Source organism: Xyrauchen texanus, chromosome 39 (assembly GCF_025860055.1).
Source record: "Xyrauchen texanus isolate HMW12.3.18 chromosome 39, RBS_HiC_50CHRs, whole genome shotgun sequence".
Classification (NCBI taxonomy): Eukaryota; Metazoa; Chordata; class Actinopteri; order Cypriniformes; family Catostomidae; genus Xyrauchen; species Xyrauchen texanus.
In genome coordinates, this window is record NC_068314.1 from 3,909,185 (window position 1) to 3,922,902 (window position 13,718).

The 13,718-nt window shown below is 41.0% G+C and overlaps 1 protein-coding gene across 1 annotated transcript; it reads left to right on the forward strand.

Moving 5' to 3' along the window:
• The first annotated feature begins 285 nt into the window (after positions 1 to 285).
• On the forward strand, positions 286 to 9,447 carry sult6b1 (sulfotransferase family, cytosolic, 6b, member 1). The gene is given in 8 exon segments (XM_052111026.1): positions 286 to 394; positions 3,279 to 3,293; positions 3,296 to 3,390; positions 3,482 to 3,572; positions 7,079 to 7,196; positions 7,275 to 7,371; positions 8,678 to 8,834; positions 9,320 to 9,447. Coding segments are annotated over 8 exon segments (810 nt in total).
• The last annotated feature ends 4,271 nt before the right edge of the window (positions 9,448 to 13,718 follow it).

Genomic DNA, 13,718 nt, shown 5'->3' on the forward strand with positions numbered 1-13,718 from the left:
CTTCACTTTACCTTGCTGGAAATGTAGCAGAGCAAAAGTTTAGCTAATCAAGTAATTTAGGAGACTTTTATTCCATTTCAATCTTTCTAAAGTTTACCTCAGTGTGTAAATTGCAAGCTTTGCAATATACATTTTATATATATATTGCTATATATGGCTTTAGCATATAAATGCATTTTTTTGTGTGTGTCCAAACACACTGTGAACTGGAAAAAGACCAAAAGATGTATTGCTTTTGTGTCTGTCTTTCTTTTTTATTAATTTGTCTGTACCATGTTTTTGCGGATGGTGATCCTGGACGGAATTCCCAACATCCCAACAGAGACCAAAACATTGCTAAATCTACCCTTCACAATACTGCCATCTAGTGGCCACTGCCTCTATGGACACAAACGTACACAAGTTTGTCTAAAGGTGGACAGGCCATATAGATTGTTATTATATATATATATATATATATATATATATATATATATATATATATATATATATATATATATATATATATATAACATTGAAGTCAGAAGTTTACATACACCTTAGCCAAATATATATTTTTTTTAAATCACAATTCCTGACATTTCATTGTGGAAAACATTCCCTGTCTTAGGTCAGTTAGGATTCTTACTTTATTTTAAGATTGTGAAATGTCAGAATAATAATAGAAAGAATGATTTATTTCAGCTTGTATTACTTTCATCACATTCCCAGTGGGTCAGAAGCATTGCTTTTAAATTGTTTAACTTGGGTCAAACATTTTGGGTATCCTTCCACAAACGTCTCACAAAAAGTTGCTGGAATTTTGTCCCATTTCTCCAGACAGAACTGGTGTAACTGAGTCAGGTTTGTAGGTATCCTAGCTTGTAGGTAAGACCCATTTGCGACCGAGCTTTAACTTCATGGCTGATGTCTTGAGATGTTGCTTCAATATATCCACATACTTTTCCTTCCTTGTGATGCCATCTATTTTGTGAAGTGCACCAGTCCCTCCTGCAGCAAAGCACCCCCACAACATGATGCTGCTACCCCCATGCTTCATGGTTGGGATGGTGTTCTTCGGCTTGCAAGCCTCACCCTTTTTCCTCTAAACATAACGATCATAATTATGGACAAACAGTTACATTTTTGTTTAATCAAACCAGAGGAAATTTGATCTTTGTCTCCATGTGCACTTGTAAACTGTAATCTGGCTTTTTTTATGGTGGTTTTGGAGCAGAGACTTCTTCCTTGCTGAGCAGCCTTTCAGGTTATGTCGATATAGGACTCATTTTACTGTGGATATAGATACTTGTCTACCTGTTTCCTCCAGCACCTTCACAAGGTCCTTTTGCTGTTGTTCTGGGATTGATTTCGCACCAAACTTTGTTCATCTCTTGGAGCCAGAATGCATCTCCTTCCTGAGCGGTATGATGGCAGCGTGGTCGAATGGTGTTTATACTTGCGTACTATTGTTTGTACAGATGAACAGGGTACCTTCAGGCGTTTGGAAATTGCTCCCAAGGATGAACCAGATTTGCGAAAGTCCACAATTTCTTTTCTGAGGTCTTGGCTGATTTATTTTGATTTTCCTATGATGTCAAGCAAAGAGGCACTGAGTTTGAAAGTAGGCCTTAAAATACATCCACAGGTACACCTCCAATTCAGTACACCTATCAGAAGCTAATTGGCTAATTGCCTAAATGCTTGAAATTATTTTCTGGAATTTTCCAAACTGCTTAATGTCCAATTCTCCTGTAAATTTCTGACCCACTGGAATTGTGATACAGTCATTTAAAAGTGAAGCAATCTGTCTGTAAACAATTGATGGAAAAATTATTAGTGTCATACACAAAGTAGATGTGCTTAACGAATTGCCAGAACTATAGATTGCTCATACGAAATCTAATTATATATATATATATATATATATCATTTATTTAATGAACATTTATGCATTTAAAACATCCCCAGAATGAGGTTTTGTCAGATATAGCTAACTTCTGGGGACAATTTCATTCCCAAAGTATACAGTACATAAGTAAACATAATCATTAGCCGAGTTCAGAATGGCATACTAATATTTCTGTCATATATGGGTCATATATGTCATATATCTCTTCAACTCGGAGCAATTTTGTGTCCCAGAGATACATTTTTACTCAAATTTAAATATATATATTTTTCTTTTTGTTATATGATTTCTAAACACAACTAGAATCTGCAAACAGAAGATGCAACACTAAATACTCTAGTCCACCTTGACATGGAGCCTGAATTATTCTTTATCTTTAAACCCAAAAAGTTGTCTCTGTGTTTTTAGACTCTTTACTTTTAAGATTAATTACTTCTGTGAAAGTTAAAATAGTTGTCCATGTGAGGTATTATTAGCCAAGCTGTGACACCTATTGGACATTTTTTTCTTCTTATTCTGGCTGGGAGTCTTATATAGATTTGTTTAAGCCTCGTCCCAGCCTCAGACTTTCAATAATAAATTATGAAGATCCATTCTAAAAAATTATATAACTAAGTTTAAAAAATATGATTATCTTAATGTATTTATTGTATGAAAATTATTTCTTTTAATTTTTCAAAAATGTCATTTTTTACCACCCTAAACAATTTTGCCCCAATATTTAGTTTTTCTTTCAAAAGTTAGTGTACTTGTTAACCAAGATAAATATCAATTGTCAATTTTATTAATAATCAATTTTTATTGGGCATCATTTCCAATCAAGCTGCTATTCTGCCAAATAATGTAAAAAGTGTGAAAATCCCATCTTAGAATAGTATTATGAGATAATATTCTTCTCAACACAATTGTACAGAGCGGTTATCTGAGTTACTGAAGACTTTGTCAGTTCAAACCAGTCTGACCATTCTCTGTTGACCCCTCTCATCAACAAGATTTTTCCACAGAACTGTCACTCACTGGATGTTTTTTTGTTTTTGGCACCATTCTGAGTCAATTCTAGAGACTGGTGTGTGTGAAAATCCCAGTTACAGAAGTACACAAACCAGAATGTTTGTCTTGTGAATTGAATGCATGACTTTATATAACAATGGTTTTACAGAAATTCACAGAAATTGGCTCAAATGGTTTCAAATACTTGTCTGTGGGGCTTCAAAACTGATTTAAAGCAATAACACAACGGAAGTTCCGCTAATTCGATCTTGTATTTCTGTATCTTATGTGCTCACACATTTAATCTCTCTCATGCTATTTGTTTTTTGGCCAACTCTCTCTTCCAAAGTATCCTAAATCTGTCCTGTTTGACCGTTCTTTTTTATCCCTGGAACAGGCTTCAATTGGATGGTGGCTTGCGCAAAATCACGAATGCTTCTACTGGCAAAAACGAGGCACCACCTGAGAGGTCCCCTCTGGTTGAGTTTTTACCTCCGGATGCTCAACAGGTCAGACTCAGCACAAAAAAATCACTTAAAAAAACAGCATGTTTAATATTGTGGTTGCAGTGTTCAGTGTTTTACACTGTTTGTCTTGCAGAAACTGGCCGAAGCGTCTTCACAAAGACTTCTGGGAACTCATTTGCATCCTGACAACATGCCTGCCTCTTTTTTTTACAAAGAAACCAAAGGTCAGTAACATTGCATGCACATTGTAATACACAACAGAGGTAACCTAACACTCGATACCAGAGCAATTATATTACCAATGTATACCAATGAAATGCATTACACCTTTTACCCTACATATTCATTAGGTGATGTAATATTTACCCAGTACTATTGTTTTGATTGGAAAAGTGCAGAAAGTGAAAAAACTTAACCAGTTCATGGCATTGTATGCAACCATATTTAAGTGATATTCTAAGGGTATTGTGGGGGAAAAATGATTGATTTAAAGTCAATATGCAAAACCAAGTCTTCGGCAGCAACTTTGGTAAAAGGTTTTTTACACGCATTGAGGGAAGGGGGTCTTAGCCCTTCTTTCAGGGGGAGAAGACCCTGCGGAGGCCACGCCTACCCCGCAGGGGAGGCAAAGAGTGGCAGATACCTCACATGGCCTGTTAGGACCTATGTGGAAAAGTTGGTGCAGTAGTAGATCCAACCTCGTAGAGGGGGGATAGCGTACAGCACAGCAACCAAGGCAGCTGTAACTGCCTAAGGGAGACACGGGAGTCCGCTCGTGAGGGGACAATACCGTGGAATTATACACAGGGGGAGTCCGAACAGGAGGCCTTACCTGTGGAGCAGCTATTCCAGTACAGGGTAGATTGGGTACCCGTAGTGGCTTGGGTCGGCGAGTTCCTCCGCTGAACTGCGGACCCACAAGGACTAGGGAGGAGTCAACCAGCGACCCGAAGATGAGATCTCCTGGGAACGGAAGTGCACTATTTTACCTCGGTTGAGGGAAATGGCGCTAGGCGCAAGCGATTCAACCAGTCAGATCATCAGCGTGTTACCGAGTTCTACAGGCTCGGACCTTCCGCGCACTTCTGTGGGTCTTCAGCTCGGAAAGAACACAGTCTGCGGACAGATGCCACTTTAGGACGTAAAGATGCCTGGTAGAGAGGGCTCTGGCTTGGTTGATAGAATCTATGACAGTTGATGGTAGGCCGGCTAGATCTTCCGCATCCCGTCCAGGGGCCAGACGTGGAGGTTCCAGAGGTCTGGGTGCGGGTGCCAGAGCGTGCCCCATCCCTGAGAAAGAAGGTCCTTCCTCAGGGGAATTTGCCAGCCCCTGTTGGGGGGGTGCGGCAAATGAAAAACACAAGATTCTCCTCCCGGCCCTCCACCGGGGGACGGAGCGGTCTTACCACCTCCAGAGCTAATGTCTTGGACTCTGGGTGTGTTGTCTCAGGAGCGCCTGGGAGCCTTCCGGGTCCTCGAGGGGGTCCGTGAGACAGGGGTTTCGCTCGACGCTGGGGCTGAGAGCTGGGCACGGGTTGAGGCGGAGCAGAAGGTCTTCTGGCCACGGGAGGACGCCCTCGGCGAGCAGACGGGGCAGGGGCCATGGCGGCAGGCTTGCAGTGAGGCATGATGTGAGAAATGGCCTCCGTCTGCTTCTTCACTGTGGAGAACTGCTGGGCGAAGTCCTCGACGGTGTCGCCGAAGAGGCCAAACTGGGAGACAGGGGCGTTGAGGAAGCGAGTCTTGTCAGCTTCACGTATCTCGACCATGTTCAGCCATTGCTGATGTTCCTGGACCACTAGCGTGGCCATCGCCTGCCCGAGCGCCTGCGCTGTGACCTTTGTCGCTCTCAGTGCGAGGTCGGTCACTGAGTGCAGTTCCTGCAGAGTGTCGGGGTCAGGGCCACCCCGTGCATGTTTCGCAGTGCCTTGGCTTGGTGGCCCTGCAGGAGAGCCATGGCATGCAGGGCGGAAGCGGCGCATCCGGTGGCACTGTAGGCCTTCGCTATCAGAGAGGATGTTGCTCTACAGGTCCGGGAAGTGAGTACAGGGCAGCCCCGCCAGGTGGTAGGGCTTCCGGGGCATAGATGGAGCGCAACAGCCCTATCCACCTGGGGAATTGCCGTGCACCCGTGGTGCGCTCCACCGTCGAGGGTGATGAGGGCGGATGAGCAGGTGGCGGTGTGACAAGAGGAGAAGGGTGCTCTCCACGAAGACGTCAGCTCATCATGCACCTCCGGGAAAAACGGGACCGGGGGGGGCGAGGCTGTGAGCGGCGCCCAGACCCCAGGAACCAGTCATCCAGCCGTGATGGCTGTGGGGAGGATGGAGGGTTCCAATCCAAGCCCACGCTGTTGGCTGCCCGGGAAAGCATGTCGGCCATCTGTGCGTTGGCCTCAGCCTGGGCATGCAGGCCCGAAAGCGGCAGCCCAGGGGAGTCCTCAGCATCAGATACCGCGCCCTCCGATGCCGCGGCGAGCTCATCTACTTCGATCGCAGGAGGGTGGCTGCAAGGCCTCCTGACAGGAGTCAACGGGCGTGCTGGGGTGCGGGTGGTCCGAGGGGGCATACCCGGCGGAGCTGCACCTGCTGCCATCCCCAAATCGCTTCCATCGCCAACCGCATCGTCCTCAATCCCGTGGGATGAAGGAGCAATGTGGGGAGCGGCTGGAGTGGCTTGCTTATGGTTGTAAGCAAGCCGCGACCGCAACGTTGTCATGGTCATGTTCTCGCAGTGAGAACATGAACCATCCACAAACGCAGCCTCAGTGTGATCGCTACCCAGACACACGAGACAACGCCTGTGGCCATCTGAAGCGGAGAGCACTCTACCGCATCCAGGAACAACACAGGGGCGGAAAGGCATCTTTATAAAGACGCGTCCTTAAAAGGACGTTCAACGCCGCTGTGTTTTGCTCTTTTAGAGGAAATTACTCTTTTAAATAAAATCACTCTTTCATGGAAAAAACTCGTGAGAGTTTTTTAATCTGCACTGTCGAAGCGCCCAGGGGCAGGAATGCACAGCCGTGCAAACAGGAGAAAGCCGCTGTTGTGCGCCGTAGAATCCAACAGCATGCAGCAGAGGAATGTCAGGAACTCGGTGTGTAACATGCAGCAACTGCAGACACGACCATCGGCTCCGAAGAAATTTTCTGAATGAACTCCCGTATTTGCGCCGCTTAAATACCCGTATGTCCTGGGGCGGGATATGCAAATACTGGCTGCCAACTTCTCATTGGCCTTTTTTCATAGATCAGAGGTGGATATCGGCGCTCAAGAGAGACCCCTAGTGTCGCTTCTCTGACACAACGTGGAGAGAGCGACAGAAGGGGAACTACTACTTTTTCAAAATAGTTAAAAGCAGGCATGTAAATTCAACTTTGAGCTGAAGGTGGTGCTATAGATTTTGAAAGACCGACACTGAAATTGCCCATATGAACATTTAGACCCTCCCAAATCAGTTTGCCAAATTTCACAACTTTTTACCATATGGTTCTATAGGCTGCCATAGACTCCCAGCCAGAATAAGAAGAAACCCAAGATTCAATCAGTGCCTACACAAAGCTTGGCTAATGATACCTCACAGGGCCAAATGGTTATTTTCACAGAAGTAATTAAACTAAAAATACAGGGACAACTTATTGGGGCTAAAGAAAAAGAATAATTCAGTCTCTTGGTAACCACGTCAAGTTGGTCTATTTAGTTTTGCATCTTCTTTTTACGGACTCTAGTGGTATTTAGAAACCCAAAAGACACCCTTGTCTCATACTTCCATTTCATGAACAAAATTCCAGTTCTGCCCAGTGCTGAGCCATGGGACAAGTTCTTCTCTGAGTTAATGGCTGGTGAAGAGACTGAATAGTAAAGGACCTTTAATGATAAAGGAATAATACCAGAGAGCTGAGCAGTTACTTGTATTTTCGCTTCAGTTCCCTGGGGCTCTTATTTTGATCAAGCTCTTGCTTGGGAGAAACGACTAGATGACCCTAACGTGATGATTGTGACATATGAGGAACTGAAATAGGTGAGAATCTCCATTTGTACAGTTCGAATTTCAGTGTCTCATTTGACATTTGCCCTCTAAACACCACTTGTGGTACAAAGAACTTCCCAAAATTGATACTGCTAATGTTATCTTTTTCGAATTTGGTTTCTTATAGAATGTACAACTGTATAATATTGGTTCATGCAATGAACATTTTTAAAAGGGCTCTAGAGGCACTTGCGAAAATTAGATGCTACTAACTGACCCTTTGCATTAAGTGTTACTGACCAATCCAAACTGATGACGTCCACCATATTATCAGATATTATATATCCCAATGAATATGTAAAACATGATAGAGGTCACCTGTATAATTGCTCAAAGGAAAATTTATGTTAATAACTTACAGCTGAAGTGTAAAATTAGTGCCATTAAATGGATTGCAAAAATAAACATTGTTTTTCCAGAATATTCCCCCTTTGGTCATTGATCAAACATACAGATAGTCCCGCCCAAAAACACATTCACATAGGCATCAAATCACAGCAGTTCCACAATATTGAGTGCATTAAAGAACATGCACAATCTAACACTGATTATGCTTAACACACGAGGTCCTTTAAACCCCTTAAATGGTTTTCTTTTATCAGGGTAAGGTCATAAACAGTTTTAGAATAAACTGATGGTTGAAGTAGATTTCGCACATTTTCCCAATTTTTATGAAACATGTAAACACCTTCACTGAGGTTGTGTGCATGCCTGTCTATGTTTTGACATCAAAAGCTGAGAATAAAATGATTATTACAAATATTTTGTAAATTCAGTTATCTTTCTTTGTCGGTTCTTTTTATAAGAGGATTTTTGGTAGTTATCAGCAAATTGGTGAATAGGTAAACACCCTCAATGAGCGTGTTTACATGCACGTTCTTACACCCAGTATGCTTAATAAGCAAACAACATGTGTGGTCCTGTAAACACATTAAATGGTTTTCCTTTATCAGTGTAAAGTCATAAAAGGCTTAAAAATTAGCCGATCAACACAGGTAGATTTTTGCCATTACCCCGATTTCGCATTGCACGTAAATACTTTTACCGTCATTCGCTAGTGTTGCATGTCTACTCAAGGTTTGATGTTAAAAGCACAGAATAACTCAATTACTTCAAATCACATGCAAAGGCGTTTTTCTAGCTTTGTTGGGTCTTTTATGTTAGTTGATTTTGGGAGTCGTCAGCATACTGGTGTGCATGCAATCGGGACATCTGGGTGGACGTAAGGTATGGGTCAACTTTGAAAATGTTGCAACATTTGACTTTGGATTTTCTGGTGCTGTGATAATTTGTGCAGAACTTATCAGAAGGTGTGAAGAAAGTCACTGAGTTCTTCAACTTCCCATTGTCAGAGGAACAGATCAGCAGCATCGCTGGAGAGAGCACATCCAGTGCCATGGTGGAGAACTCGCAGAAGTCTCATGGAGGTTTTGGACAAGTCTTCTTCCATAAAGGTACAGAACCACCAATGTTCCAGAAAAAGACTGATAGATTTAAAAATCAAACAACCATGCTGCCACATATCACTATAATATTGTTCTGTTGAAGGACATAGGGGGGGACAGATGCCTTTTGGAAACTTCTAGGAATTTCCAGACTAAAATATTATTGTTCGAAGGTTGTTATTTCATAGTCCTTTAAGCAATGGAAATATTCAAAAATATTTGACATACGTAAGAGAGCTATAGAACTTACTGTATTACAATCATTTGGATTGCAAGCTCCGATCATTTGGTCTTGAAAGAATTGAGCACAGTTTAAGACATTGTTGAGATCTCTTCTAAAACAGTAAAGTAGACACATATGAGATTACCTGAGGTCTTTTTCACAGGAAAAACAGAACAACTTACTCTCCATTGCAATCTAGGAGCAACAATTCAGATATTAAAGAGATTTGATCTGTGATTTTTCTTTTCTATGTTTTTTCTTCTTCTAAAAGGTGAGGTGGGTGACTGGAAGAATCATTTTACTTAGGATCAGAGTAAACAAATGGATGAGCTGTTCAAAAATAAACTATCTGGAACAAAACTAGGAGCCAGACTGAAGTATGACCTTTACTGCCAATAAATGTGAAGATACAACAGAAGTTGCAGATGAACTAACTGATGAATGTTTTTTATATCACACAGATTGATGTCAATTTTTTTAAAAGTTTAGATTTTTTTGTTGAACGGTATATTCCATTACTACATTATTATTTTAAAATAGTCAGTATGTTTTACATAAATATATATATATATATATATATTTACCGATATGGTAATTACTGATTTGTAAATCATTTTTATTTAATTAATTGTAAAAAACAGACAAAAAAAATTCACACAAAGTTTTACTCCACACAAGAACAATATTTGCCAATGAAATATTTTAGAAAGCATGAAAAATGTATATTCACTATAGAAATTCCAATGACTTTTAAGATTTTGTTCATTCATACACATTTTCCAGGTCTGGAAAACACAAATTAAAAATCCCCTGATAATTCCATGGGAACCCCGTGTTCTTTCAAAACATCAATTGGTAGGTCGACAGGAAAGGCTAATTTGCCATTGAGTGTTTAGAATAGCAGTGTGGAGCGGAGGGGGGCGGGGCCGGGTCAGAATATCACGCGCCCGGTCCCCAATCGGCCTGATGAGGCGCGCGAGGGATAAAGGCGGCCGGTGACGATGGTTCGAGAGAGAGAGTATTACGGGCATATCCGCCGTGTGTGTGTGTGTGTGTTTATGTCCTTGTTTTAAGTTTCTCATTAAAATATTATTTATGTTGACAAGCCGGTTCTCGCCTCCTCCTTGCCCATCCTTTAACTGTGTTAAATTGGTGCCGAAACCCGGGAAGGAGGAGGGATGCCGGTCGCAGAGTCCTCGGCACTGCCGTCCACCCTGGGGAGCGCCGCTGCCATCTGCCGGGTGACGGAGTAGCCCGACCGCCCGGATGCGGGGAACGGCCGTCGAGGTGGGGCTGCCGGGCGAGGAGTGCCCTGCCGTCCCCAGAGACGCGGAGGGGTGGAGGGAGACCGCTGTCCGCGAGGGGAGGAGGGAAGAAACTCTCCGACCGCCCGGAGCGGTAGAGCTGCTGCCAGGGGTGGAGGAGTGTCCCCATTTGCTGCCAGAAAAGCGGAGGGGCGTTCTGCCCGCTGGGGGTCGACGGTTTCACTCCGGTTCGCCCGGGGTTGGAGCGGCTGTCATCCGCCTGAGTGTGGAGGAGTGTTCGAGGACCACACGACGGTACATCAGAGAACCGGTGAGTGAGCTTCTTCTCTCTCTCTCTTTCGCACCATGTTGGCCTTTTCCCTCGCCGAGAGAGAGAGAGAGAGAGAGAGAGAGAGAGAGAGAGAGAGAGAGAGAATTACGGGCATGTCCGTCGTGTGTGTGTGTGTGTTTATGTCCTTGTTTTAAGTTTCTCATTAAAATATTATTTATGTTGACAAGCTGGATCTCGCCTCCTCCTTGCCCATCCTTTAACTGTGTTACAAGCGGTTTTCAATTTATGAGTAAAATAAGGTCTGTGGTGAACATTACATTAAGAGACTTTAGTTGTAGTTGGGACAAGAACATCCAAGTCAACAGGGTTGGGGAGTAACAGAATACATGTAATACGTATTTAAAATACAAAATATAAGTAACTGTAATTAGAATACAGTTACATTCAAAAAGTATTTTGATTACTGAAGAGATTACTTTGCATTTTATTGTCATGAACCATTTAAATAACATTTGTGAATTATTGTCGTGAAACATTTTCTTATGATGTGTTACATTCATACGAGCAGGCATAGAAGTACGTTTGAAATAAGTTTGAAGCAGAAGAAATAGAAATAAACCTTGTGTAAACTGTCAGCTTTACGCTAAGCTAAAATGCTATTTCTAGCCATTTTACATGCACATGTTACCAGACACGATCATATTTTATATCAAGAAAATTCACGTTGGATCATAATTCAATTTTTCTAGTAAGACCTTTGATATTAGTCCAAAAATCATATTCTTGATGAGCATTTTTGTATTGTTTTCCTGTAAAAATATCTAAAAATCCTTAAAACAAGATCAGTTTGATTTATCTTGTTTTAGAAACAACACTGCATAAGATATTTCGGTTTTTCAGAGAATGTATTTTTAACATGTGTATTTTGTCTTACTGTACTGGCAGATTTTTTATAGTCAAAACAAGTGAAAAAATCTACCACTGCTGAAGAAGTAATCCAAAGTATTTAGAATATGTTACTGACCTTGAGTAATCTAAAGGAATACATTACAAATTAAATTTTACAGCATGTATTCTGTAATCTGTAGTGGAATACATTTCAAAAATAACCCTCCCAAACCTGCATGTCAAGACCAAGACCAAAAGGGGCAGAGTCTGATACAAGACTCATATAGGGCTATGAAATCTTATTGAATGTTTTAAATGTACAGTGTAAACAACTAAACTGACTCTAGGCTCATATAATACCTCATACTGTATATTAATTGCTTATCTTGTTTAAACAATATTACCAGTCAAGAATAAAAATTACAAAAAATTAATTTAGCACAATTCTTGATTTCATTCCATTCTATCAAATTAAATTTGCAAAATGTAAGTTTACTTAATCCATTTGAGTTGGGACTACATGAAAACATTCTGAAGCATTGATGAAACTGGGCAGGTCATTTCCATTGCCCAGCATGCTTTGCATGGGATGGTCAGGTGGTCATAATAAAAAATTATTCACTTCAGTTTTCAGTGGTTTTAATGTCGTGGCCGATCAGTGTATTCCATTAATTGTAAGTTAAGTAAGCATATTATGTAAGAATTAATGTATTCTTTGTTTGATTGTTTTTGTTTTTTTGTGCAAAAACAACACCAAACCGTTGCACTGAATTCCATATTCCATGCAGTGTGCTTAAGTACACATACTGTAAAAATAGTATGAGTAGGACTGTAGTAGTGTTAGACACATCAAGAGTAGTCTATCATTCCTTGAACTGAATCTAAGCAACAGCTGTAATGTTGTAAGTGGCATGTCTCAGCTCTGAAATCTAATGAAGTGTAATTACAGCACAGTGTTGATCCGAACAGCAGGAGATGACCGCTACATGAACAGCACATCCTGGAACTGGTACTGATACACAGCGTTTTTCTTGTCACAACAAGACAATCAGTTAGGAAATGCAGAAAAATGCTATACGCGACCAAGAAGAGAAAGACATCATTCTAACACTTATTGAATCCAATTTTAGACTAATGTCATGGCACAATGCACAACAACAGAATATTTACTGTAGTGAATAACTGGTTATATATTATCCATCCATCATCCATTCATCCACTATGTGAATGCTACATTTGTATTCTGAAGTTTGCCCATTAAACAAGCCAACTGTGTACAATAACTGCACGGATTGTGAGCACATGTGCCAGTTATTTCAGTTATTGGGTTTAATTAGTTTAAATATACATTCTTCTTATATTAGACCCCTCCACATTAGCAGAAAAACTACCTCTTAATGCGACTGCTCTCAAAACACAACAGTCCTCTGAGTAAGTATTCCTGAACGTTTGCTGATTCTTGAGATAAGGGCAAAAACTTTTTTTATCATTTTATTTTTAAATACTAAATGAATTTGAAATGTATATATTTGTATATAAAGGTCTCATCTAACGAACCATGTAAGGTAACAGGTTTTTATAAAAACCTAAACTAAAATGAAAAAAAGATTCCATAATTCTTGACAGAAATCATTACAATGGGATGACTGGGTTGACATGTTGAAGCTGTGACCACAGAGACTTCAACAATGTTTGTTTGGAATATAAAAACTAATCAAACTTACCAGACCACGTGTCCTACTGTTGCATCCACCATGAGCAGGACGTGGGAAAGGAGCACGCAGAGTTATAGCTGACCATGACATTGTCTAATTTTTTCAGGAATATAAAAATAATCTGATGCAAAGTGATGACACAACCTTCATAGACAGTGTTTTATAGAAAGTATAATTTAAAGTTTACTTTATGTATTGTTTGATATTTTACAGATCTTTACCTTTCATTTGATATTCATATTAATTCATTTTTGACATTTCAAAACATTTTCGCTGAGGACAGGTTAAGTTGCATGAGCTTCAAATATAGAGCATGCATTTTAAAGTTAAAATAAATTAATTAATACAAACAAGAAGAGCTAAAACTCCCACAGGGGGGAAGAAACATAAACAACCCCATTGGAGAAAATGAATGAACCAAGGCTGGGGCAGAAGGCAGCAGGGAACAGGACTGACCGGATTGGGTTGGGACCAGGATAAAAATGAGACAGGAAACCGACAGGCAAGACCAACAGGAATAAATGAGGACAC